Source organism: Drosophila ficusphila, unplaced genomic scaffold (assembly GCF_018152265.1).
Source record: "Drosophila ficusphila isolate 14025-0441.05 unplaced genomic scaffold, ASM1815226v1 contig_787, whole genome shotgun sequence".
In the NCBI taxonomy this organism is placed as follows: domain Eukaryota; kingdom Metazoa; phylum Arthropoda; class Insecta; order Diptera; family Drosophilidae; genus Drosophila; species Drosophila ficusphila.
This window is the reverse complement of record NW_025064732.1, coordinates 506,178-530,292: the sequence shown is the minus strand read 5'-3', so window position 1 is coordinate 530,292 and position 24,115 is coordinate 506,178. Positions and strand designations below refer to the sequence as shown.

General features: G+C 42.3%; 5 protein-coding genes across 6 annotated transcripts; all 5 read left to right on the top strand.

The window, feature by feature from the left end:
* Positions 1–8,358: 8,358 nt before the first annotated feature.
* LOC108098725 lies at positions 8,359–9,388 on the top strand. The gene has a single exon (XM_017201844.1). The coding sequence runs from the start codon at positions 8,408–8,410 to the stop codon at positions 9,287–9,289; it is 882 nt and encodes a 293-aa protein (XP_017057333.1). The 5' UTR covers positions 8,359–8,407; the 3' UTR covers positions 9,290–9,388.
* A 214-nt stretch (positions 9,389–9,602) lies between these two features.
* Positions 9,603–10,571, top strand: LOC108098724. The gene has a single exon (XM_017201842.2). It carries the CDS (start codon positions 9,655–9,657, stop codon positions 10,432–10,434), a length of 780 nt encoding a protein of 259 aa, XP_017057331.1. The 5' UTR covers positions 9,603–9,654; the 3' UTR covers positions 10,435–10,571.
* A 178-nt stretch (positions 10,572–10,749) lies between these two features.
* On the top strand, positions 10,750–11,608 carry LOC108098722. Its single transcript, XM_017201840.2, has one exon. The coding sequence runs from the start codon at positions 10,828–10,830 to the stop codon at positions 11,590–11,592; it is 765 nt and encodes a 254-aa protein (XP_017057329.1). The 5' UTR covers positions 10,750–10,827; the 3' UTR covers positions 11,593–11,608.
* Positions 11,609–12,144: 536 nt separating this feature from the next.
* Positions 12,145–12,996, top strand: LOC108098716. Of its 2 annotated transcripts, none has more exons than XM_017201833.2 (2): positions 12,145–12,258; positions 12,318–12,996. In XM_017201833.2, exons 1-2 carry the CDS (start codon positions 12,255–12,257, stop codon positions 12,953–12,955), a joined length of 642 nt encoding a protein of 213 aa, XP_017057322.2. In that variant the 5' UTR covers positions 12,145–12,254; the 3' UTR covers positions 12,956–12,996. The 2 variants fall into 2 exon arrangements, with proteins under 2 accessions (XP_017057322.2, XP_017057323.2); XM_017201834.2 differs by having other exon boundaries at positions 12,154–12,267.
* A 221-nt stretch (positions 12,997–13,217) lies between these two features.
* LOC108098719 lies at positions 13,218–14,131 on the top strand. Its single transcript, XM_017201838.2, has one exon. It carries the CDS (start codon positions 13,346–13,348, stop codon positions 14,078–14,080), a length of 735 nt encoding a protein of 244 aa, XP_017057327.1. The 5' UTR covers positions 13,218–13,345; the 3' UTR covers positions 14,081–14,131.
* The last annotated feature ends 9,984 nt before the right edge of the window (positions 14,132–24,115 follow it).

Genomic DNA, 24,115 nt, shown 5'->3' with positions numbered 1-24,115 from the left:
TTTTGTTGCCTGTGTAATATGTTTCTGTATAATTGTAGCGTAACTAATTTAATAAATTGAGGTAATATATCTGTAAAATAAAATAAAAAATCTTTTTGAAATTGGAGTTTAATTTACAGATTCTGATTCAACATTATTTTATAGTATATACTATACCATACCTAAAAATCATAATATATCCCCTTGGAGTCTTTTAATTTGTTAAGTTTAATACTCTCCGAAGTTTCCCTGTGCATTTCCAATAACGATGATGGAGATGACGATGCGCTGCATGCTGATGAACGATCAGTAGGAGGATCGGCCTGGATTGAGGTTCGCCCATCGCATCGAACGATCGAGCGATCGCCACGTAGCGTGATAATATTTTTGCGAAATTATTCGACTGGCATACATAAGCAGCACGCGAGCGCCATAATCCATAATCCATAATGTCACCAAGTGTCGATCGCCGAACGCCGATCGACCATCGCTGATCTCGCCTAATAATGTTGTCGCGTCAGTTCAACGGCTTGTGACACATCCATCTGTCCATCGGAAGATTGCGAAATGAAAATATATAATACAAATCGGAGAGAAATAAAGTGAATTGAATTGAAATGGAGTGGAGGCGAGTGATTTACGAGGCAATGGCCGACAATGCCGGTGAATAATTTCGAAGGTGATTTTGGGGAGCAGGGCTCGTCGCTTGATCTCGCCGGGAATTGCAGTCGGCGATTTATGGCCCCCCATAATTGTCATGGGTCTCTGTATGGCCAACAAGTAGCTACCGCAGCGACCGCTTGGGGTTGGGCGATACTGTATAAGCGGCGGATATGGCGGGATACTGGGATCCGGAATACTGGCTCACCACCAGCTGGGCTACCGTTTAAATTTCTGATAAGGGACCCACCGACGCCACATGTGGCCGGCGAATCTGCGCAACAAGATCGCAATTAATTCACGCGGATAAATCTTCAAGTGCTAACTACATGACAACAACAAAGTAGTTACACTTCTTTTCTTGCCACCCCACACACACAGAATCACGAGCTTCGCAGTCTCGTGAATTTTTTTTCGGTCCGAGGTTTGCTCGCCTCTGATTGCATTCTGCGGCCGCAGCAGTTTTTACAGATTCTGCAGATTCTCCTCGGGAGATTCTGTTCGGTGTCTGTTCGTTTAATTTCAATTTGTTGCCGCTGCAAAATTTATGATGGTTATTAGCAAAAGACGTGCGGCCGGCACATTCCTCATCATGATGTTCGCCCCCTCGCCCCCACCCTCTTTTTTTCCGGCGGCTTCCTGTCGCTTTTGGCCAGGATCCCTTTGGCTACCGAAACCGAAGTAGAAACAGAAACTCCATTTTCTGCACGCCTGCGCAACAGCAACTTGCAACTGGCAACTGCAATTGGCAACTTGCAGCCTGGACCAACGTGCGGTGGCAATGTTTACTCGCCTCAGACAAATTTCATTGTAACCCGAGTAACTTGGTAGTGCGGCTACCTTGGCTTTGCTTTTGGCTTTGGCTTTTTCCCTGCCTCCTGTGTTTTCTCCTTTATTTTTCGTTTTTTGGCCCGACTTTTCTGGCCATGTAGTCGCCTTTGTTGCCGCTCTGCCGTTTGTCTAGGTAATTGCGTTTATAGTTTGTCATGTTGGCTCGCTGGTGAGTTCGTTTTTGGTTGGCTCTCGGCTGGAGATTGGGCTTCTGTTACAGTTTCATTTGAAATCGCCCGGGCGAGGACTGTAAGCCGGCGCTTGTTTTGGTTTATCAAGATTCCCCTGATTGATAGACGCCCAAGTGTTTATGGAATTTAGTTACACTTGGAAAAAATATTCCTTGAAATCTGACTTTTCACTTCTTTTCACTTTAGTGAGAATGTAACTTGACCAGGGGCGGACGCAGGGGGGGTGTCCGGGGGGTCCGGACCCCCCCAAAATCTCAGAATTTTTTCAAATTCCCTTACAGCATTCGGTCTTTCAACCATATAAACTAAAATTTTTTTTGATCGAATCCCCCCAAACGAAAAAATTTTTGATCGGACCCCCTTGAACGAAAAAAATTTCGATCGGACCCCCCCAAACAAAAAAATTTTTCGACCGGACCCCCCCCAAAATTTTTTTCTGCGTCCGCCCCTGAACTTGACTGACAAGAAACCTAAGCTGAAACCTTGTAAGGAATAACGAATGCAATGGTTGAAGAAAGGTTGAATATCACTTTGCTTAGGATGGCAATTTTTCTATTAATTTTCTACTCATTTGCTATATCATGCAGGAAAAGATTCTGAAAAATTTCTGAGAAAACTTACAAATGTTTATAATAAAATTTTTATTTGAATGACAAAATGTGTGTTCTTTGATAAGTGGTTCAACGCTCCAGCAAAAACATTATTAATTCATATCTTGTCCGACTTTGGCAATAACGTGTCTAACTGATCATAAACCCTTCCCTCCTGCGGCTGTGATAATAAATTATTTAATTAGCACTCATTAACATTTTTGATCACCTCTAGCAAAGAGCGTGGCAGCTCAGGAAACTATCGGATAAGATCGCCAACACGTCCCCTGTTTCGAACCAGTGGATCATCACTCATAGAGAGAAGTGGGTTTTGGTCTGGGGGCCTTGGGGTTCCGGACTGCGAGGGTGTGACAAATTTTCGGTCATCCCGTTACCGATGCCCCCCGGTTTCGGGCCGGGAATTACCGATCTCGGTGTGTGGCTGGCGGCGATCGACAAATGCGCTGTTTACCTGCAGCAACACGAACTAAAGATCTGTATAACTCCAAGGGTAAAGTATCCCCATCCGAGGAATCCATTAAGTTGTTAATCATATGCGCAGCGAGGCTCCACTGTGAACGCAGTGTCCTTTTCGGGTATCCTTTACCCCAGCTGCTTGGCTGCTTGGCAGTTTGGTTGCCAGGCTGCTTGGCTGCTTGGCTGCCACAATTAATATGCGTCCAGCGATCGTAATCAATTCTCGCCAGCGCGACGCATAGTCATCGTAGAACTCGCACCGCCGCCACTACGAACACGTGCGGGTCATTAGTCGCAGTCACGCATTTTGAGTCGAGCCGGTGTCCGAGATGGAGTGCCACAACCTCCCCTTTCCATTCCCCTTCCCCTTCCATTTCCATCACCTTACCAATTCCAACGGTGGACAGACCATCCAGATCCCACCTCCACTTAAACAATCCACCGACATGGGCGATTCCACCTCGGCGGCATGTCCGTTTCGTTGATTTTAGTAGGAAATGATTTTGTACGCTTCGCTCAACTTGGATTTCGTTGTTGGCCTTTTGGCGCTCAGCTGCCCTCCATGGGCTGCGAAATTTTATGAGTATATGGAACCGAATACGGCTGGCCCTCTTTGTTTGGTTTGCCCTAATGGGTTCTAATGAACCATGGCAACACCGCCATGCCGACCGGTCGCCTATCGATGGCTACTGATTCAATGCCACGGGTTTTCACCATCGGTCATCAGTCAGCAGAGCGAGGATCCGGAGGGACAACAAAAGTTGGTTTATTTGAAAACTAACTCCTTTTTAATGGCACTAAAAAATGGTCACAACTACACAAAAAGTTATAGTTTGCCCTGTTAATTACAATGGTTTAATAATGATAATTAATCCACCTTATTATCTATTAATCTATGTTAAATTAGGATTTAAAAAAAACTATTTTTTGTGGCATTCAACAAATAATATAAATAATAAATCTAGAGAAATGGTTTTAACAATGATAAATATTCAAGAACCATTTACCACATTCTCTGATGCATTAACTTAAAACATTACCACACATTAATGAGTTCGTCACAATCAATTTCTCCCACAAAGTTAGTCACGTGTGAGGAAAGCACGCAGCTAAAAGCAAACAATTTAGGTCCCTTAATAGAACCAACCAACATGCTCCCCATCGATTCATATTCTCAGGACTGCCGTAGTCTATAGAGCACCACATTTCCACGATGGCAAAATGCCAAGAGTAAGAGCACTGTGGGCCAGGCTTTTAACCTTTTTGGCCTGCAAGCGAACGATTTCTTGTAGTTCCGATTAATGGATACTAATGCACTAGAGAGACTAATACATTAGAGAGACTTTCGGGGCCTCAAAATTGCTGGCACGTGCGGGACAAATACCGACAAATTTGTTATGATAAATAAACAAACAGCGAGACATATGAAAAAAATATATATTTATTACTAATATCTGACAACAATTTATGCGGCCATTAACAGCGGCAATACAACGTGTTTATTTCAACATTCTGCCAAGCCGTAAAAAGTATAAAAATATGTAGCCAAAGGGGAAAAGGGGCAAGCAAAGAAAAGAAATAAAATAAGTAAATATTAATAACTCGAAAATCAATCACAATTCAAGGCATGTCCGTTCGCCGGCTCGCTTCGGTTGGCCGAGTGCAAAATTCGCCCATAACCCATAATCTGTTCATAAATTCAAACACCCACGGAAAGTATTATTCACCCAGAGCGACCGCAAACAAAAGACATTCAGCCGTATGACTATTTGAATCGATCGTCTGGCCAGCGGATTCGAGTGGGCCTTCAGTGGGTCAGTTGTGGGACTCCGAGGAAAGTGATAGTAATTGATCAGTAAACGGAATGTGAAAGCTAATAATGAGAGCTACTAACCACAACTTCCTTTCCGACTACCATTACCTTCTGCCTTCAAGCCAGAGTATTTTATTTGTTATCGTAAATTACATTTCCCGCGTTTTACATACAAAATATGCTAATTTATTTCCTCCAGTGTTGATATATTCAACAATTGAGGAGGAAGTTCTACCAGCCGACACCCCAGAGTTGCTAGAACGTACAGTAAATTTATGCCACTAATAAAAATGTTGAAAAATAAATTAGCGAAATTCCGGAAATTGTAACAAATTAACATTAGCACAAATGTAATTAGTAACGCCGTGTTGGGCGGTGCTTTTTATACTCCGTTCATTTTCCGTCGCGGTGGAAATGATTCAAGTATTGTATATTGTATAGTTTATATAGTAATTAGACCGCCATAACTTTCAACGGCACTTCTAGTTTTAGAGTTCAGAAGAAGAACTCTTTGAAGAGAATTTATTTTTGAATGAGAAAGGGAAATTTTTAATGAACAACAGGTGCATTTCAGCGCCTTGTTAAATTTTGATTAAAATAGTATTTTTAGGAAACCTTTTCACTTTTTCACTTTCTGGTGGGTGTGTGTTTAAACAGCTTTCCCTTATTGTAGACACAATATTGTTTATTTGCTCAAGTTGTATGCATTTTCGGTGACGAACTAGGAAGACACCGAAACAGCAGCCGTGGAATCAGAAGGTGTTATTCAATAACTCATTAATAACATGCATTTCTGGACTGGGAGCCATGCATCAACAGATGCCTCGTCGCTGGATTCCCCGATAAAGATATAGACGGGGTTCGGGGCTCTGGGTTGTGGGATTGTCATGCGGAACTTCCGTTTCAAAGGGGCAGGCTGGTGGAACATAATTACCCGACTTTCCTAGTTGCAAGCTCCATTTGAGCTTCCGTTGTGGAGCGAATGCAGCAAATTTACCAATCCCCCATTCCCCGCCATTTTCCCGCTCCAAAAATGCATTATTAATTGCTTTGCCTTTGATTTATCTAAGAAGCAGGCTCCAGCCGACCTCAGTGCCAGCACCCCTGAATCCTCCGCTCCTCTAACCCTCCAACCCCCCAACCCCCCAAACTTATGCAACCCTTGGAGCATTCGCCATAACGCTCCACTCACAATGTTTAATTGTGGAAATGAGAAATATGCGGAAGCGTTGACGATTCCGCTCCAGCGTCTGCTGCACTTGTCGCATCACTTGATGCGCCCAGCCCCATTTTCAGTTTCAGTCCCAGTTTTAGCCCGTGTCCATGCACAAGCCCCTGCACCTACCCCTTCCCCTTTTCCCCTGCACTTTCCCCGAACCCCAGTGCCCATCCATTGGCCACCCCATCCTCCTTTCCATCCCTCGTTAGCTGGCATGTCAGCGGCATTGTAAGCCATGTGTCTACGCTGCGGAAAAAACACTGTGTTTTTTATAGATAGTTAATTTAATTTACCAAAAAAATGTTGTTTAATTTAAAAAATTATAGAAACTTTATAACTTTATAAAAATGGCATGCATCCTTGAACTTAACAAACTTATGTTGGATACTTTATATGTATTAAGTCTTTCCTTATAAACTTTTTAAATTGGGAATATTTCCTGAGAATCTTCTATTAATCTTTATTAATACAAATTTAGGCAGATGGTGAAACGGATTTTAAATCAAATACTTGTTAGCTTTATTAAAACTTAAAAAAAAAATAAAAAAAACACAGTGATAATGACCAATTTATCAAGCATGATCTTTTATTTTACTCGCACGTTGATAATTTTTAAGGGGTTCATTTACGTAGAAATATTTTTTTTGTATATTTTTTTATAATATTTGTTCTTTATATTTTCCCTCCGTGTAGCCAGCATCTGTAGCTGTCTGCTCCACTCCCACATACGACGGTCTCGGCACTTGCCGCACTGCCCCTCCTTCCTGGCTCCCCGCCGACCGCCGACTAAATGACACAAAAATATGGGCTTAACCGGAAACGGATGTATTATCTGCGCTAACTGCGCTGCCACACACAACAGTCAGTTAGCTCAGTTCAGTTCAGTTCAGCCCGTTCAGCCCGTTCAGTCCAGTCCAGTCAGTCAGAGTCAGTCAGATTCAGTAGCGGGGCTGGGCCGAAAAAGTCGGGCTCGGGTCGTGGAACTAATAGAATATTATAAATCGTGCCCCGAGAGCACGTATCACGCAGAATGAGACAACCTGTCTTCTCCACTGACCCACGGTTCTCGTTCGTTACGCTTCTGTGGGCTTTTTGGCCTGTGCTTTTGGCTTTTTGCGGCTCCCGAACATTTCGTGTTCGCATGCAAAATCCCAAATGGAGTGGAGTTACGACTGGGAAAAGTCGGCAAAGGGGAAACTATAACTGCCGTTAGTTTTGTTAGGGGGTGGGGGATTAGGGGATTGGGGGGTGGGGGTGGTTTTAGACCCGACCACTGGTCCACTGCATTCGCTCGCATGTCGTTGTCAAGCACTTGCCGACGCTTTCACTTTCCTCCCGACCTCTTGCGGACCCTTTCATCGTTGTCAGACTGCGGCAACAAAAAAATACAAAATAAGAACCCAAAAAGCCGTACCCCGGGTACATTGACCTGCACTGAAGAGGCCATTGTAAAGCATGAATAGTGCATGTATATTTAGCCCAAGGCCGGAATCTGCAACAGAAAAATCAATAAACAAAGCAGGCGAGCTTGTCAAAATACTTTGGGCCGTTCAAACCATAAATATTTGGGATTACTTTAATATTTTTGCTTTATTAACTTGTAAAGGGTTCCCAAAAAAATAACAATTTGCGAACAGAAAGCTTATTAATTAAGGTATTTGGTAGCAATTGATTTTATTAGGAATTTTTTAATTGAATTTATTTTGTATTCTAGAAAATATAAATACTAATAAAGGACAAATTTTAATATCTAAAACTGACTCCTACCAACTACTTGAAATTTAAGAAGTCTGTATGGCTTACATTTTTTACCAGATCAATAAACCAATCTTGACGGCCAGACAAAGTTAACTATTTGATTGGCAACTCAAGGGTTACTCCACGTAAACGTATCTATTGCATCGAGTGCAGCTGCCAGATAGCTGGCATTCTCCCTGTCTGTCTGCTCCTTTGGCATTTGCATGTCTTTAGCGAGGATCAAGGATAAGCGTAGCCAGCTGATTGAGATTGAGTCATTCCCGAACAATGCCGCTCAACCGTCAACCGTCAACCATCAGCATCAACCGTCTGTGAAAGTGATCGAGATCGAGATCGAGGCCGCAGATGCGGCAGTAAACACATCTCGGCAATCCTTTCTACTCCTTGCTGTATCCTTTGCGTGTCACTCAAGCGATCAGCAAAATAACAACAAACAATGTAAGCAGAGGAATGAAGGGGAAGGACTGGGGTAAGCATCCTTTGTGGCTGTTTTGTTAGCTTTGATCGCAGCTACTTAGCATTTTCCGAGTCGTCTTTATAGTCCCCGTGGATTTTCGCATGCCTCGCTGAATTTTCCGCCCTGATTGAGGAAAGCATAATGTGCTTTAGTTTCGGAAAATGTAAAATATTTGAACTGCATTTAGTAAAACATCTATATCATGTTTAAAACTAATATAATATGCTTCATATATTTTATTTTAAGGGTAACTTAACCTTCTTTAATACCTTTTTAAATACAAAACATGGGATAATTTAAGATGATTTGAAAATATTTCTGTTGGAAACATCGTTGGTAAGGATTCAATTAACTTGGAGCAAAACCAAGGAATGCCCTGCAGATATTGTCAAAATTTTCCAGTTTTTTCCCCTCCAAGTGGAAGCAAAGAGAATGTTTGGCTGCAGTTCGAGAAATTGCTACGTGCTCTGGCCTCCTGCCCTCCAGCTGCTCAACTTTCCCCCGCATCAAGAACAGGAACAGATTCCCCGGCCAGTGGTGCACTTTGAGTGTCCTCCGAGTCAGCAACTTGATATCGGAGCTCTCCGTTTCAGGAGACGGCAGGTTGCTCCCGATGTTGATAGATCCAGGGTCCAGGAAACCGGAGATGGACCCAAACCGGAGATTCTGTTCGTGAGGCGGTGTTACATGTTGTCGGGACTGTTCATCATCACCACCGTCATCCTGGCGATGATCCTGTCGAAGGCGATTCCTCCAGATGTCGATCTCATGATGGCCGGCTTCATTTGCACAATGACTTCCTTGATGTTTCTCTTCATTCTGTGCATTGCCGCCAGGTGTAGAAAATTCTACTGGTTCAGCTTTATCCTGGCTGGATTATTCGTGGAGTTAGCCGGAGTGGGTGTGGTCCTGGTTTTGCAGAAACGGAGCTTGGAACACTTTTGTATAGCTCTTTCGGCGGCTTCTATTGCCACTTTGATTTGCTATTTCACTGGAGCCTGGCTACCCAAGATCTTTCTGCCCGGCGAGGCAACCATGCTAGTCCTGCTCGTCATTTTCGTGGTGGCCTCCCTCTGCATGATGATCATGTTCATATTTACGGACCAGAAGATCTACCAAATAGCGTACTTCCTCTTTTTGGCCATCGTGTTGATACCCACATCGATTTACCACGGTGAAGTGGTTCACGGCAGGCGATTCAACCTGCCCGTCTATGAATTTGTGATCTGCGCTGTCCACGTTTATCTGCACTTTCTGTTGTTCTTCGCGGCTTTTTATTACGTGGCTTGGGCCCCCAGTTGGCTCAGTTTATAAGGCCAATAAAGTCGTAACAAGGCTGAAAATTACGAAAAATTTGCCTTATAGGAACTATCTTCAGCTAAATAAAATACATACACTCTTTTGTACCACTTTGTAAAAAGACATTGGCCTTTAAATGCTTTAATGCGACCCCCATTATTTTTGAGAATGGTACCCTAATTTATTTATTGTAGGAAAAATACTACCTTTAGTACACGTTAAAAAGTATCGATTAATATTATTAAGAACTAACGGATATATGTGAATATATACATCATGATAAATGACAAATACTTCGCAGATGTGGAAGATAAACAGCTCTGCCGAGGTTCAGTTGTCAGTCTTAATTTCTATGCCCGAAACAAAGGAATCTCTACGGGATGGATAATATATATCACCGGGACACTAACCGGACAACGGTCACGGAACCGGATGACCCGATGGAGCAGTTCCCTAGCAGCATGTATAAAAAATGCATGATCATGCTCGGAGCGACCGTGGTTTCGTGGCTCCTCCTCCTGGTGTACAATGTCCACCTGCACAAATACCTGCCCTTTCCCAAGTTCGTCCTGGTAGTGATCGTTTTCCTGCTGATCGTGATCATCCACGGCATTCCCCGGATATCCTACTACTCGCCCTTCATTTGGACACTGGCGGCTATTGTGGTGCTGTGCACCATCGTCCTCGGTTGCGCCATCATCGACCAGCTGACCATGGTGACCATGGTTCTGGTGATGCTCGGCGTGGCTCTACTTATCCTAATCCTCAACTTTTTTGGTGCCATGTGTCCGCAGGAAGTGCTGCCCGGTGGCGTATGCTCCACCCTGCTGATGATGGCCCTCCTCGCCGTTCTGTTCATCGTGGGAATCGCCCATCTGATCAGTGGAAATGTGGAACTACTCGACGCCTTTGTGAGCATCCTGTTCGTGATGCTGATCATTGCGATTCCCATCCAGGCCCAGTTCAACCACGGCCGTCTGGATGTCGTGGAGCTTGTCCCGACAGAGCACCTCATGATCTGCAGCCTCACCGTGTACTTGCAATCCATAATGTTCTTCTGCTGCGTCTGCTACTTCATCCTGGTGGACGAGAGAAAGGCGGCCACCGAAACCACAGAAGATGATGACCTACCGGAAACCGTGTCCTTCCAAGATACTTGATTGAGAGAATAGTCTGGATTTGTTTTGTTGGATTGCTCGAACGACTTGTAATTTTACTTGCAACAAATCTGAGTACAAAAACCTGCCGAGAAGTAGGAATCTATATTATGTTATATTTTTATATTAATAAAAATGTTTACAAAATTTAAGAGGTTTCTTATTTGGGCAATTCTTAGTTTATTGAATAAAGTAGTAATATTCCAGTAAGCTTGTGAAACACAAATGAAAAGCAAATATGTCAATCAAAGATCATTGTAACAAAAGCTTTTTCTTAATTACCAACCCGTTGCTGGTTTAATAATTAAAAACTTCATTTGTTTAATTTTATACAACTGAGTACTTAGCCTAGCTTCTGTTGTCTAAATTTCAGTTATTTTTAAATAAGGTCAACACATGAATATCCAGAATCCGCGCTGGGTGCCGTACGGCCTTCGGGGCGGAAGACCCGATGAACAACAGGGGGATCAGCCGGAAATCATCGTGATCGGGGAGCGGGAGCTGAGGGCCTTCATCTTCAAGGTCTACCTGTGCGCCGTGGGTCTGTGCTTCCTGACGGCGATTCCGTGGATCGTCCTGTCGGCTTTGGAGGTGGACGTGTACAAGGCCATTCCGGTGCCGCCGTTCGTTTGGCTGATCCTGGCCTTCGTCATCCTCACGATCCTCAGCTGCATCCGACAGACGCCGCCCATGACCCTCATTTGCTGGGGACTCGTCCTGGGATCCCTGTTCTTTATCACCTTCTACGGAGCATACTACACGCATTTGGTGAATGTTTGGGTCCTGGTGGTGTCACTCGTAATATCCGGTGTCCTTATTGCCCTGCTCAATCTTTACGGCGCCAAGAGTCCGTCGATCTTCCTGCCCAACGTCATCTGCACCTGCTGCGTTTTCCTGCTGGCCGTCATCACAATGATCGTGCTCCTCATCCTCTACATGGTCATCAACGATTTGCGCTATTTACTGGGCTTCGCCATTGTGTTCTGCATCATGATCATTTTCATGGTCATCTTTCAGGCCCGCTTCCTCTGCGGAAGGCTCCAACATGTTCCCTACGGGGAGACCGCCAGCTCCGCCAACAGTATCTACCTGCACTTCATCTTCCTGACCTCCTGCATGCTCGTCTTTGCCCTGTACTACAATCACGTCAATAAAGACTAAGAATTGAGCATTTTTTTAAAAATTCAAGGTCTAAATGTTTAAGTTAAAAAAAATAAGATTTTCGTGACAAAGATGTTGAAGCTGTATAGATTTATTAAATTATTGCATTTTAACGAGTGTTAAAAAAAATAACAGCACCTGAAGAATTATTTTCCATCGTATTTCTGAGTACCAAAATTTTGTTTTTCTTTGAGAAATATATTTACTGTGAGCAGAGCATATAATAGAAATACAAATATTTAAGGTCACAACTTACTGCATATATTGTTTTGTTTTAAAGAGTGTTAAAAAAACTGAATCTGAAGAATTATTTTCCACCGAATTTCTGAGTACAAAAATTGTGTTTTTCTTTGAGAGATTTATTTACTGTGAGCAGAACATATAATAGAAATACAAATATTTAAGGTCATATAAAATACTTACCTCATGAAAGAAATAATACAAATCTTTCAGGCTGTGCATTTGTTACAAAATACAATTTTTTTCGTTTTGAAAAATAATATTACATTTAGTAATTTACAATCTAAGCAAAATGTAGAAACACATCAAAATTTGGAACCGATATCCGAAAATTGTGGATCCGATGCCAAGACTACAGCTGTGTGCCATTTGTGCGCGATGTCGAAGGGGACCGGAGGAGAATCCGGACGCCATAGATCCGGATGAGTTGAGAACGTTCGTGCGTACCGTATACATCAACGCCTCGCTTTTATGTTTGCTTTCAGGCTTCATATTGCTGATCATCACGTCGCTCGACTTGAACTTCAACTCGATTTTTCCGTTTTCCTCCTACTTGTGGCTGCTGGTGGCCTTGGGCATCCTGATGTTCATGGTCGGCACGCCGCTCAGGGAAATGGGAAGGCCGCTCCTTTGCGCAATGGTCATCGGAATTGTGGGGCTGTCAACGGTGGCTGCCGGGTACTACGTTTATACACTGTATCTTTCCGAGTTGCTGTTCTGCTGTGTCGCAGCCGGATTACTGTTGATTCCATTGCTGGTCTGCGGAGCGAAGTGCCGGAAATCTTGTCTCCCGAATGCCATCGCCACCTGGGTGATTGTGAGCCTCTGTCTGCTGGCACTCTTGCCACTCGGTGTTTTGTCGCTGATCGACGATGATGAACTATACTTCCTCCTGTTCAATGTGGTGCTCTTCATCCTGGCGTTCACAATTGTGCCACTCCAAGTCCGGTTCATCCACGGCAGGATGCACTACGTCCCAGTCGGCTATGAACGGGCCTGCTCCCTGGGGATCTACGCCGATGCATGGGTGTTCCTCTTCTGCGCCATCAACATTTACCTCACAACTCTAGCATTGCTCTCGGTTCCCCATTCTGATCTGGGAAAGACTGCTACTTCGGTGTAATTGTGTCGGCAGCTCACCCAATAAAAATGTTTCGAATCTAAGCTTGTATTTTGTTATAAAATTCGTTTCAAAATCTTTCAAAAAAATTCAGATTAAATGCGCCTACCAAAATAAACCTGCATATTTATATTATATAATACAAAATACAAAAATTAAAAAAAAACTAGATCAAAAATAATTTGACCTTTTAAAAATAAAAGAGAGCCCTTTTGAAAACTTGAAACTTCTTTTACATATTTTTTGGTGCTTCGCTAGATGATAATCTAAAAAATATCTTTACACAGTCTGATTTTGCAGCTATGTTTTGAGTGTCAAAATTGTGCTTACGCCTTTCAATTTTGGAGTACCAAACTTCGAGAGACCGAAAATTTCGAAAAGCCGTGCTAAAAAATGCCACGGAGGGGCACCCTTCGTTCTAACGAACCGGATGTCTACGGAGTGCCGCCGGATCCACGGCTCAGCCACGCTGCCAGGATCTACGGGCTGACTCTCATCATGGCCGTCATCGCCTTGTCGCAGTGGATCCTCATTGGCATTTTCGATGATCGCACCCACAAAAGACGCCCAGAGCAGTACGGCTGGTGGCTCATATGCACCTTCATGGCGGTGGCCTCCGTTTCCTGGACCAAACTGGGACGCAAGGTGCCATACAACTACATCATCATTGCGGCCATCGTGGAGAGCTCCACCATCTATATTGCCCTGGAGCAGAAGCACAGTGCTCATATGTTAGTCAACATCTATGCCGGCACCATTGTGGTCGCCCTCATGCTGGCCTCCATTATTTGGGGCGCCTACTTTCCCATGTTCTTTGTGCCCGGCGATCTGGTGCTCAGCCTTCTGGTGGCCATATCCTTCATTATGATCGTCTTGTTCTTCATCAATATTCTTTTCATCGACTACATTGGATTGCACTATATGGTTCGAAACACATTCGCCCTGGTCGCCGTCTGCATGGTGATGTACACGGCCACCATTATCCACGATCGCCAGTTCGATGTGCCGAAGAACGAGTATCTGTTTCTCAGTGTCCTGCAGTTCTTCTCCTACATGATCCTGCAGGAACGCATCCTCGGCTTAGCCTATCGCAGTACAAAAAAACTCAAATGTGAAGAAAATACATAAAGAAATTCTAAAAAATTTATTTTACCACTAAAAATTAAATAAATATATTTAATGATATTTATTTCAGTGCAAGAAAGTCAAAACAAAACCATTGACTTCGAAAAATTTCTAAAGTTGCTTACCTATAAACTTTTGTGATCTCGTTTTTAAACGAACTGCGTTCAACATTTTTATTTTTCTCGATGGTCAATTTTTTTAATTAGGGTTCATGATTCAAGAAAGCATAACTTGGTCAAATTTAATCCGATTCCAAAGTGGCATACCTTCAATCTTTTGTAATCGCATTCATAAGCAAACTGCATTTAAATTTTTTGATTTTTCGATGGTCGATATTTTGACCCTTGTTCATGTCAAATTTTTCCTTATTTCCTGTCGATTGCGGTCAATATTAGTCTGATTTCATACATACGTTTAAGATCTACATTTTAACAGACAATTTCGGTATTTTTTTCAAGCATGCATTATTGTTCACATGGTTGGTGTATTGTTTTGACTGAAATATTGGGCTCATTGTTTTGGGACTTCGGCCAGAATTTCCTGGCATGCGCCAAGTTCAGACAATGGATAATTGTCTTGAAGTGAAATTAATAAATAAACCGCTAAATTGGCAGTGCAACGTGTTTCAATTTTGTTTGGGGCGTGTGTGCTGATGGCTTTTATTCGCGGCGCATGTGATTCAGCAACCTTTATGAAGAAGGTAAACAGAAAACAGAGGATCTTGAAACCGGATTCATATTTGCAAGAAATATCGTAATAAATTTCTTAACAAACTGTGTAAATAAAGGCCTAAGCATAACAGCTTCCCGTTTATTTAAATTTAATCATTCAGGCATGGGGAAGAGCTCACTCCTCGGGAATTCCATTCGCTAGAGATCATAAACATCCCCGGCAGCTTTAATAAGACACTCGCGCATCGATTTGAACTGGATTAGAACGGGGAGAAAAGTAACTCTTATATGAAATTTACATAAAGTATCCTCAACTCCACTTGGGCTGTTTGATAAGCTGCCGTAACCGAAGGAGTGCCACTGGAAACAGGATTAATAGAGCAGGGTACTGGACTGTCCAAGACCAAACAAAGCGGCAGCTGGGCGAAACAAAAGATCGCGAGTCCCTCAACAATGCCGTATCCACTTTAGGTCCAAGCGAGGCGAGAGGAAACTCGTTATGAGTCACACAAATCTCAGGATACGCGGACAGGGTCTGCGATCCATCCATCCATCCAAGTATCTGCCGGTCCATCTAGCCTTGTTTTCTTAAACCTTAGGCAGTAGCAACCCTTTTATTCGAAGGCGTCGCGGTCAGTCGCGAAAACAATCAGCGGCCATAAATGTTGATTATCAGGATGATAGTGTGCATAGCGATGGTGATGATGATGGTGATGATCAGACATAGACACTGCGAGAAAAGTTCTAATTTTTCAGGATTTATTTAAGTTTGAATATGAAAGGTAACTTGCAAAAATAACTTGATACAAATACTGTTAAGTGGGAGTCACAACAGTAGATTGTCGTAACAATGTTTCTGATTAAAAAAAAATGTTTTCAAATAGAAATACCTTGCAAACAAAAAATATATTGTAAATGAAATTAATTTGTAATTTACTTTTTTAAACAAGATTAATTTATTTATCAATCATTTATTCAATATTTAATTTAAGTGTAAGTGCATTATCACTCGCAGCAGCTTTCGATCGGCGCATCTGGACCCGATCTGCGGCGAACTGACCTGAGCTAGTTACCTTTCGGAAAAATCTTACACGAAAATCGTGGGAAAATTCCCAAAAGCGCATATCGAATGCAATTAAACGTTCGCGACGTCTCGCGGTGGTTACTTTGCCACCCGAAACCCAATTCCGATGGCCAGGGGTTGTTAATGCGCGCGGAAAACTTGCGCGTTTTTCCTAACTCTCATTTTCACCCTCAAAACGTACGACGAGTGGAAAATGGGGGAAAAAAGCAGGGAATAATTCCGCTTGTTGCGTGGTCAGCTCGTGATTTACCTTTCCGGTGACAAAAACGCGGAAGCATTGTAAATCGAGCCGAGAGCAGGGGGCTCGACTTTTCCTCCCAACTTCTGCTAACTGCTAACGACTTTGGTAGGCGGTTGTATGTATGTGCCTTAACGTGGGAAACGCGGACTTCGGTGTCAACTGGTTGCTGGCTATCGAAGGCTTTCGCATAATTAAATGCAACAAAATGTGGCAGCAGCAGTTTGATTTCTCCCCAGATAACCGGGCCCATGGTGGTGGAATTCGACGTAATCATTTACATTACTTCGTGGTCCTAATGGCCAACGCAAACTAGTTCGAGTGGTTTTTGGCCAGTTTTAACTAACTTGAGGGGTATGAATTTAACAAAGAAAAATCATTAAAACATTTAATTTTTAGTTTCTCTTTAAAACGCTGAACGATTTTTATTTAAGAACATAATAAAGATTTTTTTCATCTTGCAGCAGAGATATAATTGTCAAATGTATCTAAGTTGTATTATTTTCACACAAAACTTTACTTAATCTTATCTTATGACTCGATGGATGATTTTCGGCAGCAGAATCAAAACAATAATAGTAGTGCTAATGATTACACTGTGTTTAGGAAGTTTGTACTTAAAGTGTACGTATGGACAATAATTTTCTGCCTTTTATCAGTGGTTTCGTGGATTGCAATTTCAGCGATTGGATTGAATGTTTATAAACACATTCCTGTGCCGCCTTATGTGTGGCTACTCCTGGCTCTTATATCCCTGGTTATTATAATTGTCTGTCCCCGGATGCGGTTTAAATATCCTTACAATCAGCTACTGGCCATTTTATCATTTATATTTATAACACTCAGTGGAGCCTATCTACTGTTCCTGATTAAGACTTGGATCATTTTAATTGCAGTTTTGGCAAGCGGAACATTTATTGCGCTCTTATGTTTTTGCGGGGCGAAATGTCCTTTGAAAATCCTTCCAAATCAGTTTTGGGGAAGTGTTTTAATTGTTCTTTGTATAACAGCGCTCTTTATTTTGGGAATAATCACGTTTTTTTTAAGAAACCTCACTATATACTTATTTATCGGCATCTTCCTTGCTGTTTTGGTGGTTATCATGTGCCTATATGAATCTCGGTATATTCACGGACGTCAGGATTTTATACCGCTCGTAGATCCCCTGATATGTGCCCTAGGATTCTACATTTACTTCATTATAATTTTTGCTAGCCTTACTACTTTTTACCTTTTTCAAATAAAATCATACAAAAATCAATAAAAATAAAACAAACTATTTTGTAAAACAACAAATATCACAAATAATTTAATTACAACCAAATCTTATACATCATGAAAATTCAAGCTTGCACCTTAAATAACTATATAAACTGAGACTTTAGTTCTCGAAACGATTCGTCAAGCTGGCATAAAGTCAAATTCTAAACCCTCACACCGTTTTGCTACAGTTATGGCTCAGTATTTCCGATTCGCTCCGATGCATCCATCTTGACAGCTTTGGTTCTCGACAAGGAATTCCGAGGGGAATACCGAAACCAATGGCCATTACTTCGCCGTCATCAGCATATCTTCGTTCCGTTGCGTTCCGTGGCTTAATGCGAAATAATTACAACTTGTTCGCACATCATTCAGCACAAGTTGAAAAAAAATTATCTGTCAGCTCGACGTCCCCTTCATTTGTTTGCCCAATGACGAATGTGACCCTCCAATGACGAACGACGGCGATGATGACGATAATAATAACGATGATGATGATGATGATTATGATTATGATTATGATGAAAACTTCAAAACGACACTTGCCTTGTTTGCTTTTTGCGTATTTTTTTTGCAAAAAAACTCTTGTGGGCGCGTCGGTAAAATTTCAAAGTCGGCATCATTAACACCAATGCGCCATTTTGGTATTTCGATGTCGATGAGTTGTTGAGTGTTGATGGTGATTGATGTAACTTTTGAGGCAGCCAGCACTTGGAACCCGATCTCGAGTGAGTGTACCAAATTGGTAGCTTGCTGGCAGCCCATCTTGCCGACCTCCTCCCCCTTTTTCCCCTCCCCATTCGAAGACCCTTGGGCTGTATATTTGTTGTTTTAGTCGAAAGTCCCAGGGCCGCGCTCCCTTGGTCTATGCTAATTTGTTATTTTAAGCATGTTTGTTTGCCTACAGCCCTCCAGACCGCCAGCCCTGCAGTTCCGGGCCAAAATATTGACAAATGCGACGGGCGGAAGGGAGCGGAAGTGGTTGTGTCTGCACCTGAGGCGAAGTAAACTCTGCAACAAATAACAAACAAGTAAACCAATTAAAGCAAAAGATACAATTTGAATTCCTAATGGGCTTTCGGCAACGCTCCTAGTTTCAACACGAATTTAAAAATAATTAAATACATTTTTTTGCATGAAGAAAGGCTGGGGAGGGAAAGGGTTCTTAAAAGTGGTGACTCGAAATGCTAAGTAAATTAATTTGAAAATAATTTGAAACATGGGAGGACATTACGTGAAACTCAATAAAAAAAAATAACTAAATAAGAATAAACAGTTTCTAAATATGACTATTTTAAATTCAAAAGCTTATCCCCATTATTTATTGTAAATTTGGGAAAGACGCTTACGGCCAGTTATACTCTCACTTTTATTAACTTTGAATAGAGCAAATTAATTGGAAAATAATGCAGTCATTCCAAAAAAAAAAAAAGATATAGGGGAAACTTTTACCTCTAGAAAGGGTAAAAATCCCATCCCAGAAGAGGAGCTTACTACTGTTACTACTTGAAGGCACTTTTGAACCTTGTAAACTTTAACCAGATCCTCAATAGCCTCATTAACCCACTTCGGAAGTCTCGGACTTTGACAAGTCTAATCTGGTTATAGGCAGCCCCGGGTGGTCCGACTCCTGCATGAAAATCACCCAAAATGCTGCCCAAGAAGGGATAACAAGTTCTAACCCCAAATAAACTATAACTCAACGCACTAATTACGGCGGAGAGACAAAGGTGGATGGGTCTAACCAAATGGCAATTGCGCATTGACTTCGTCACTCCGCCGGTCCAAGATGTTAGGGCCCAGAACCAGATCTCGGAATATTCAATTACCGCAAATTTGTCGGCAGAGCATAAATGCAATAATTAAGAATCAAGTTGCCGACGACGAAGTGGACTAGACCAGATCAGACAGTCGTAAGCCGACCCTCGAAGGTACAAAACATATATGCACGAGTATATATTCCCTGCATTTTTGGGGTGGAGTGATACATTCGCACAACTTCCGTTGAAAGTCATGTAACTTACTTCTTGTTACGCTTGAGAAATTTCCACAGTTGACATTGAGACCGGGCGGGCCGAGAGTAACTGAAAACTCGAAAACTAACCCAAATAGGTTTCGGAAGCTGCGGTCGACCGAAACCCAGAAACCTCGAAAGAGGGGTGCCGCTCCTTGGGCTTGGGCTTGGGTTTGGGTTTGGGTTTTGTTTTAGTGGTGGACGCATTTAAATGTCTTTCCAATTTGTTCGTTCCGAAGTCGAAGCGGTAGTCCCATATCCTTATCACTGCCTGGAGTGGCACTCGTGAGAGAATTCCCAGCACCGCAGACCTCGAATCGCTCGACTGACGTCGACTGCCTCGAATGAAAGTATAAAAAAGGAAATCCCCTCGACTTCCTTCTGGCAGAACATACGAATGTGACACCACCTCAGCGGGCATTCGCTTCTGAGGACTTTAATTATGGGTGACAATGGCTGCGGAATTGATTTTCGATATTTGATCATTCGCTGCGGTTAGTTAACGCTCTTTAGCGTTGAAAGCGCAACAACCGCAGGCACAATGTGGCAAGTAGGGTGGCGATATGGCAAGGGACTCGGATGTCGCAGATGGAATTACGTCAAATGAGGCGAGTGCAGCACTTGAGGTGCATTCGGATCTGGTTGGCAAGGCGGCTTCTTAAACGGCAGTCGTGGTTAGTCAGGCCCTATCGAACAATGTTAATTGGGTAAAATAAGAGAACCAGCAATAACTAAATGCTATTTAATAAAAAAAAATAATAATGTGCAGCATTAGAAACCCGATTGCAGAACAAAATATTTAATGATTGGCATAGATAGATAAAATTATTTGCACATATGGAATAATTAAATAATAGGTATACATATGAAATAATTATAATAAACCCTTATTAATTAGTACCATTTTTGTATGAATGAAAGGTAATTTAAAGGGCATGAATAAAATTCAATATATTACGCTAATCGAACACACAATTGTTATTGCATATGAACAATCTTTTTAGGGTTTTAATTCCAATTATCATTAGAAGGTATTACGATAAATTTTATCAAATCAAGTACAAACCAAGACCTTTAAATTAAGACTTTTAGTAATGTCTGGCATGTAATCTGCATTTAGCGCCAACTTATCCCGCAGCCTCTAAATTCATTCCACTCGGACAGAGTCCATTTTCGAGCGGCTTAGTGCAATTCGTGGAAAATGTGGTAGACGCCGGTCTGTCTAAGAACTTCCACTTGGCCAAGTGCCCAAATCAGGTAACTGAACCCCCGCAGGAGCGACCCTCTACCTGTTTACTGAGGCCGTGAAACGCCTAAAACTAATTGAGACCGCCCTCATTGAATAATTTCAGAAGATTTTTCTTTCCTTTTCTTTTTTTTTTGTTATGGCCAAGATTTTCTGTAGACAGAAAGGGGCCAGAAGGGGAGAGAGGAGTGGCAACTGCAGAGGGACACCGAGAGCTGTGGGTAATGATGATGTATGGGTAATTTGAATGATTAATGGGCTGCGCTTTATGCCAGTGTTCCGGTCACAGTTGAAGGTTTGCCGGGGTCTGTCCGGCACTCCGTAAAAGGATATCGCGGGCATAGATGTGAAATTTAATTAAAATATTTTTATGGTAGCCCGAAAGAATGGAAAAAGGTGTGTAAAGGCATGCAAAAAGGTGCACCAGGGGTCACTGATTTGATTCGATGCAGGGGAATTGGGTGTGAGGAGAGGGGTTTCACTTTAATTAAGGAGTATCTGAGAAAATTGTTAAGAAGCTGTAGAACAAATTTAAAGGATTTAAGGAAAAATCAGGCAGGTATTCATCTTGGTAAATTAGTAAGGAAAAGTATCCAACATACGTCTTTAAACTATTATATGTTTAATTAACTATTTCCTACCAAATTAAGATTTCTATGGGGTTCAGCACTTTAACTTTGATTATTTACCTATCTCAGGACTTAAATCTCTGCCGCTGAAATTATGTTTCCCGAGTGTGCTGTTGGGCATTCACGTTGTCCTGCCGCATAATCATTACGAACTATCTGACCACGAGCCAGACCCAATAAGGCGGCGTATCCTTTTCGGGCCTGTGGCCATAATCAGCACACAATCAGGCCCACGGACGACTGAGCGGATGGTAAAAATTAACTTTTTTAATGAATTACGTTAAAGGGTGTGCCGTGTGGCAAGGGGGAGACGGGGAAGATGGGGAAGATGGGGAAGATGGGGAAGATGGGAGGAAATGGGAGCAGACTGCCATGTAGACAGTTGCAACGCAACGTAACGTGACGCCAAACGCATTATGTCATATCGCAGATTGAACCAGCGAACCGAACCAAACCGAGCTGAACTGAACTGAACCGAACTGAACTGGCGAAATGTTACGGGCCAAGAACAAAAGACCTGGCCGGCGAGTGCCATCCCAGTGGCCATTAAAATTGTATATTTTAATTTGATTTTCCTCTTGCCATTTCATTGGCAATAATAATCATGTAACGCGACCTCAACGCCCCTTTCTCCCCTGACTCTGCCGCCCTTTTTGAGTGCTAAGCGGATGAGAGAGCGGGCCAGTTGAAATTGGCACCAAGCTGCTTATATGGCTATTATATCTAGCGGGCCTAAGCCGTAATGGCAGTGTCCCCCACTCCCGTTTCGAGGAACCCCTTTGCTTTGCCGAGCATTTGAAAGGACAAATCCCCGTGTTAGGCTTTTGATGCATCAGCAACTGCTGCAACGCCTGCAACTCCCGGCAATTGTACAATATCTGGATAGCGTCTTTGTATCTGGGATATCATCTGTGTCTTCGCTTCGGGCTCGCGGCTCCTTCCCAGCGGACATGTGCGGATTTATTCTTTACTCCGCATTCGCGCAATGAATACGCGGCTTATTCGATTATTGTATGTTGTATGTGGAAGTCTGCTTTCATTTCCTTTTCATCGGCCGTGATTGAACGCGAGTTATCTTCCACGACTTAGGCGTTGTCTCTCCCAATCCCAATCGAGATGGCACAAAAGGAGGTCACACACAAGGACTCGATGCGACTGTCAGCGGATTATCCTTATTCCCCCGATGCCTCGATTCGCCGCCAATGTGTGAAGATAATTGTCAAGGTTCACGGCTGCCTGACTCGCTGATGGCTAAACCTTTCATCAAATTTTTCATTTCATATTTCATATTGCTTTTTTAATTAAACCACTTTTTGTGGCTTCTTCGAGTGGCTTATAGAAGCCATTTTACTTGCCCTGGGGCCAAAAAAAATCATAGATATTGCCCAGAAAAGGTAATGAAGGTAATTGTAAACGAAACTCCGAATTCGAATAATGTCAAGTTCAAGTCGTCGTGTTAAACTATATTTTCAAAAATACTACTAGTGGGCATTACCCCTTTTTTGACTGCCGAATTTGACAATGAACCGTTTGCATTTTTTGGCAAGCTGAATAAATATTGGATTAGTTGTATGCCAAGTACTTACTACTATGCTAACTAACGTGTACACGAATGCTCTTAAATTAGCATTTGAAAGTATTAACCATTATATTGTATTATTTGCAATATAAGTTTAACCAATCCAGGTCATTAAATAAAATTAAATGGAAATAAACTGTAGACTTCTAATTACGTTTTGACAAAAACTAAAATGGCTTCAATGGCTTTTTATTTTTCTGGAAATATGATTCAATTTAATTATTTTTCTAGATGATCTAATAAAAATTTGGAATTTTGTTCTTGTTTGTGTAACTAACTAAATTTTCATATAGTTTTAGAGGAATTTTCTTTGATTGGCGTTCAGTAAGTATGCGATTTCCACTTGCTGATTTCTCGCCATGAGATTTTCCGCCGCCAACCAAAATGGCACCCAAAGGGACAAAATGGCGCTGGCGACTGCCAACGGTGCGCTGACCCCAACAGCAATAACAACAACAACAACAACGACATCAGTAAAAGCGTGTGTGTGTTTGTGCTAATTTTTTTTTGCCCCGGGCAAACAATATTCTGAGCGTTAAAACCGACAAACAAATAAACAAAGTCACAGGCAGCCCGGCAGCAACAACCAATGTGTGTGTTGTAATAAATTATGTTTGCTCAAAATTTATGCCCATATACGTATGTGCATATATATGTATGTATGTATATGTATGCATGCAACTTCGTCCTTTGTGCGAGAGTGTGTGTGCTCTGGTCCAATATTAATACCTTCATAATTAATGAGCGTCCGCTGCGGCCTCGTGCACAAAATGCATATGCCAAAGCCACCGCCTGAAAACCCCTCTACCCCTGCCCCCTTTTCCATCCCCCTCCCCCTTTGCCACCTCCCTCGACATGAGTTCGTATTTGTTTATGCATTTTGTGGCTGACAGCATCTGTCATTTGCCATTGGGGGCGAAGTGTTCGGGCCTGGTAATGTCAACCGGCCCGGCGGTTTAAGTCAATATCAATCCCCGCCAGTCGACGTCCCGCCGTCGATTCCCGCTGCAATATGGAGTGTCTGTGAGTAATTGCGAGAGGTCCACAGAAATAAATGAAAACAAATTACGGGATGAGCAAATGTTATGGCGGGTCAAACGCATCCGAAAGTGGTTGCTATAGTATTTGCCTAGTGCGGAACATTTAGTTGTTTTCCATTTAATCCCTAATTTATTACTCACCTAAACTCTAATTTAAACTGTAGCCCTCTGTTTTCAGTGTGTAATTACAGAAATATATGGAAATTATTTATTCGCTTCTGATAAGCAAGCTATAGTTTTACAATAGTTAGGCAAAAAGTGGGGATTAATTTCAACA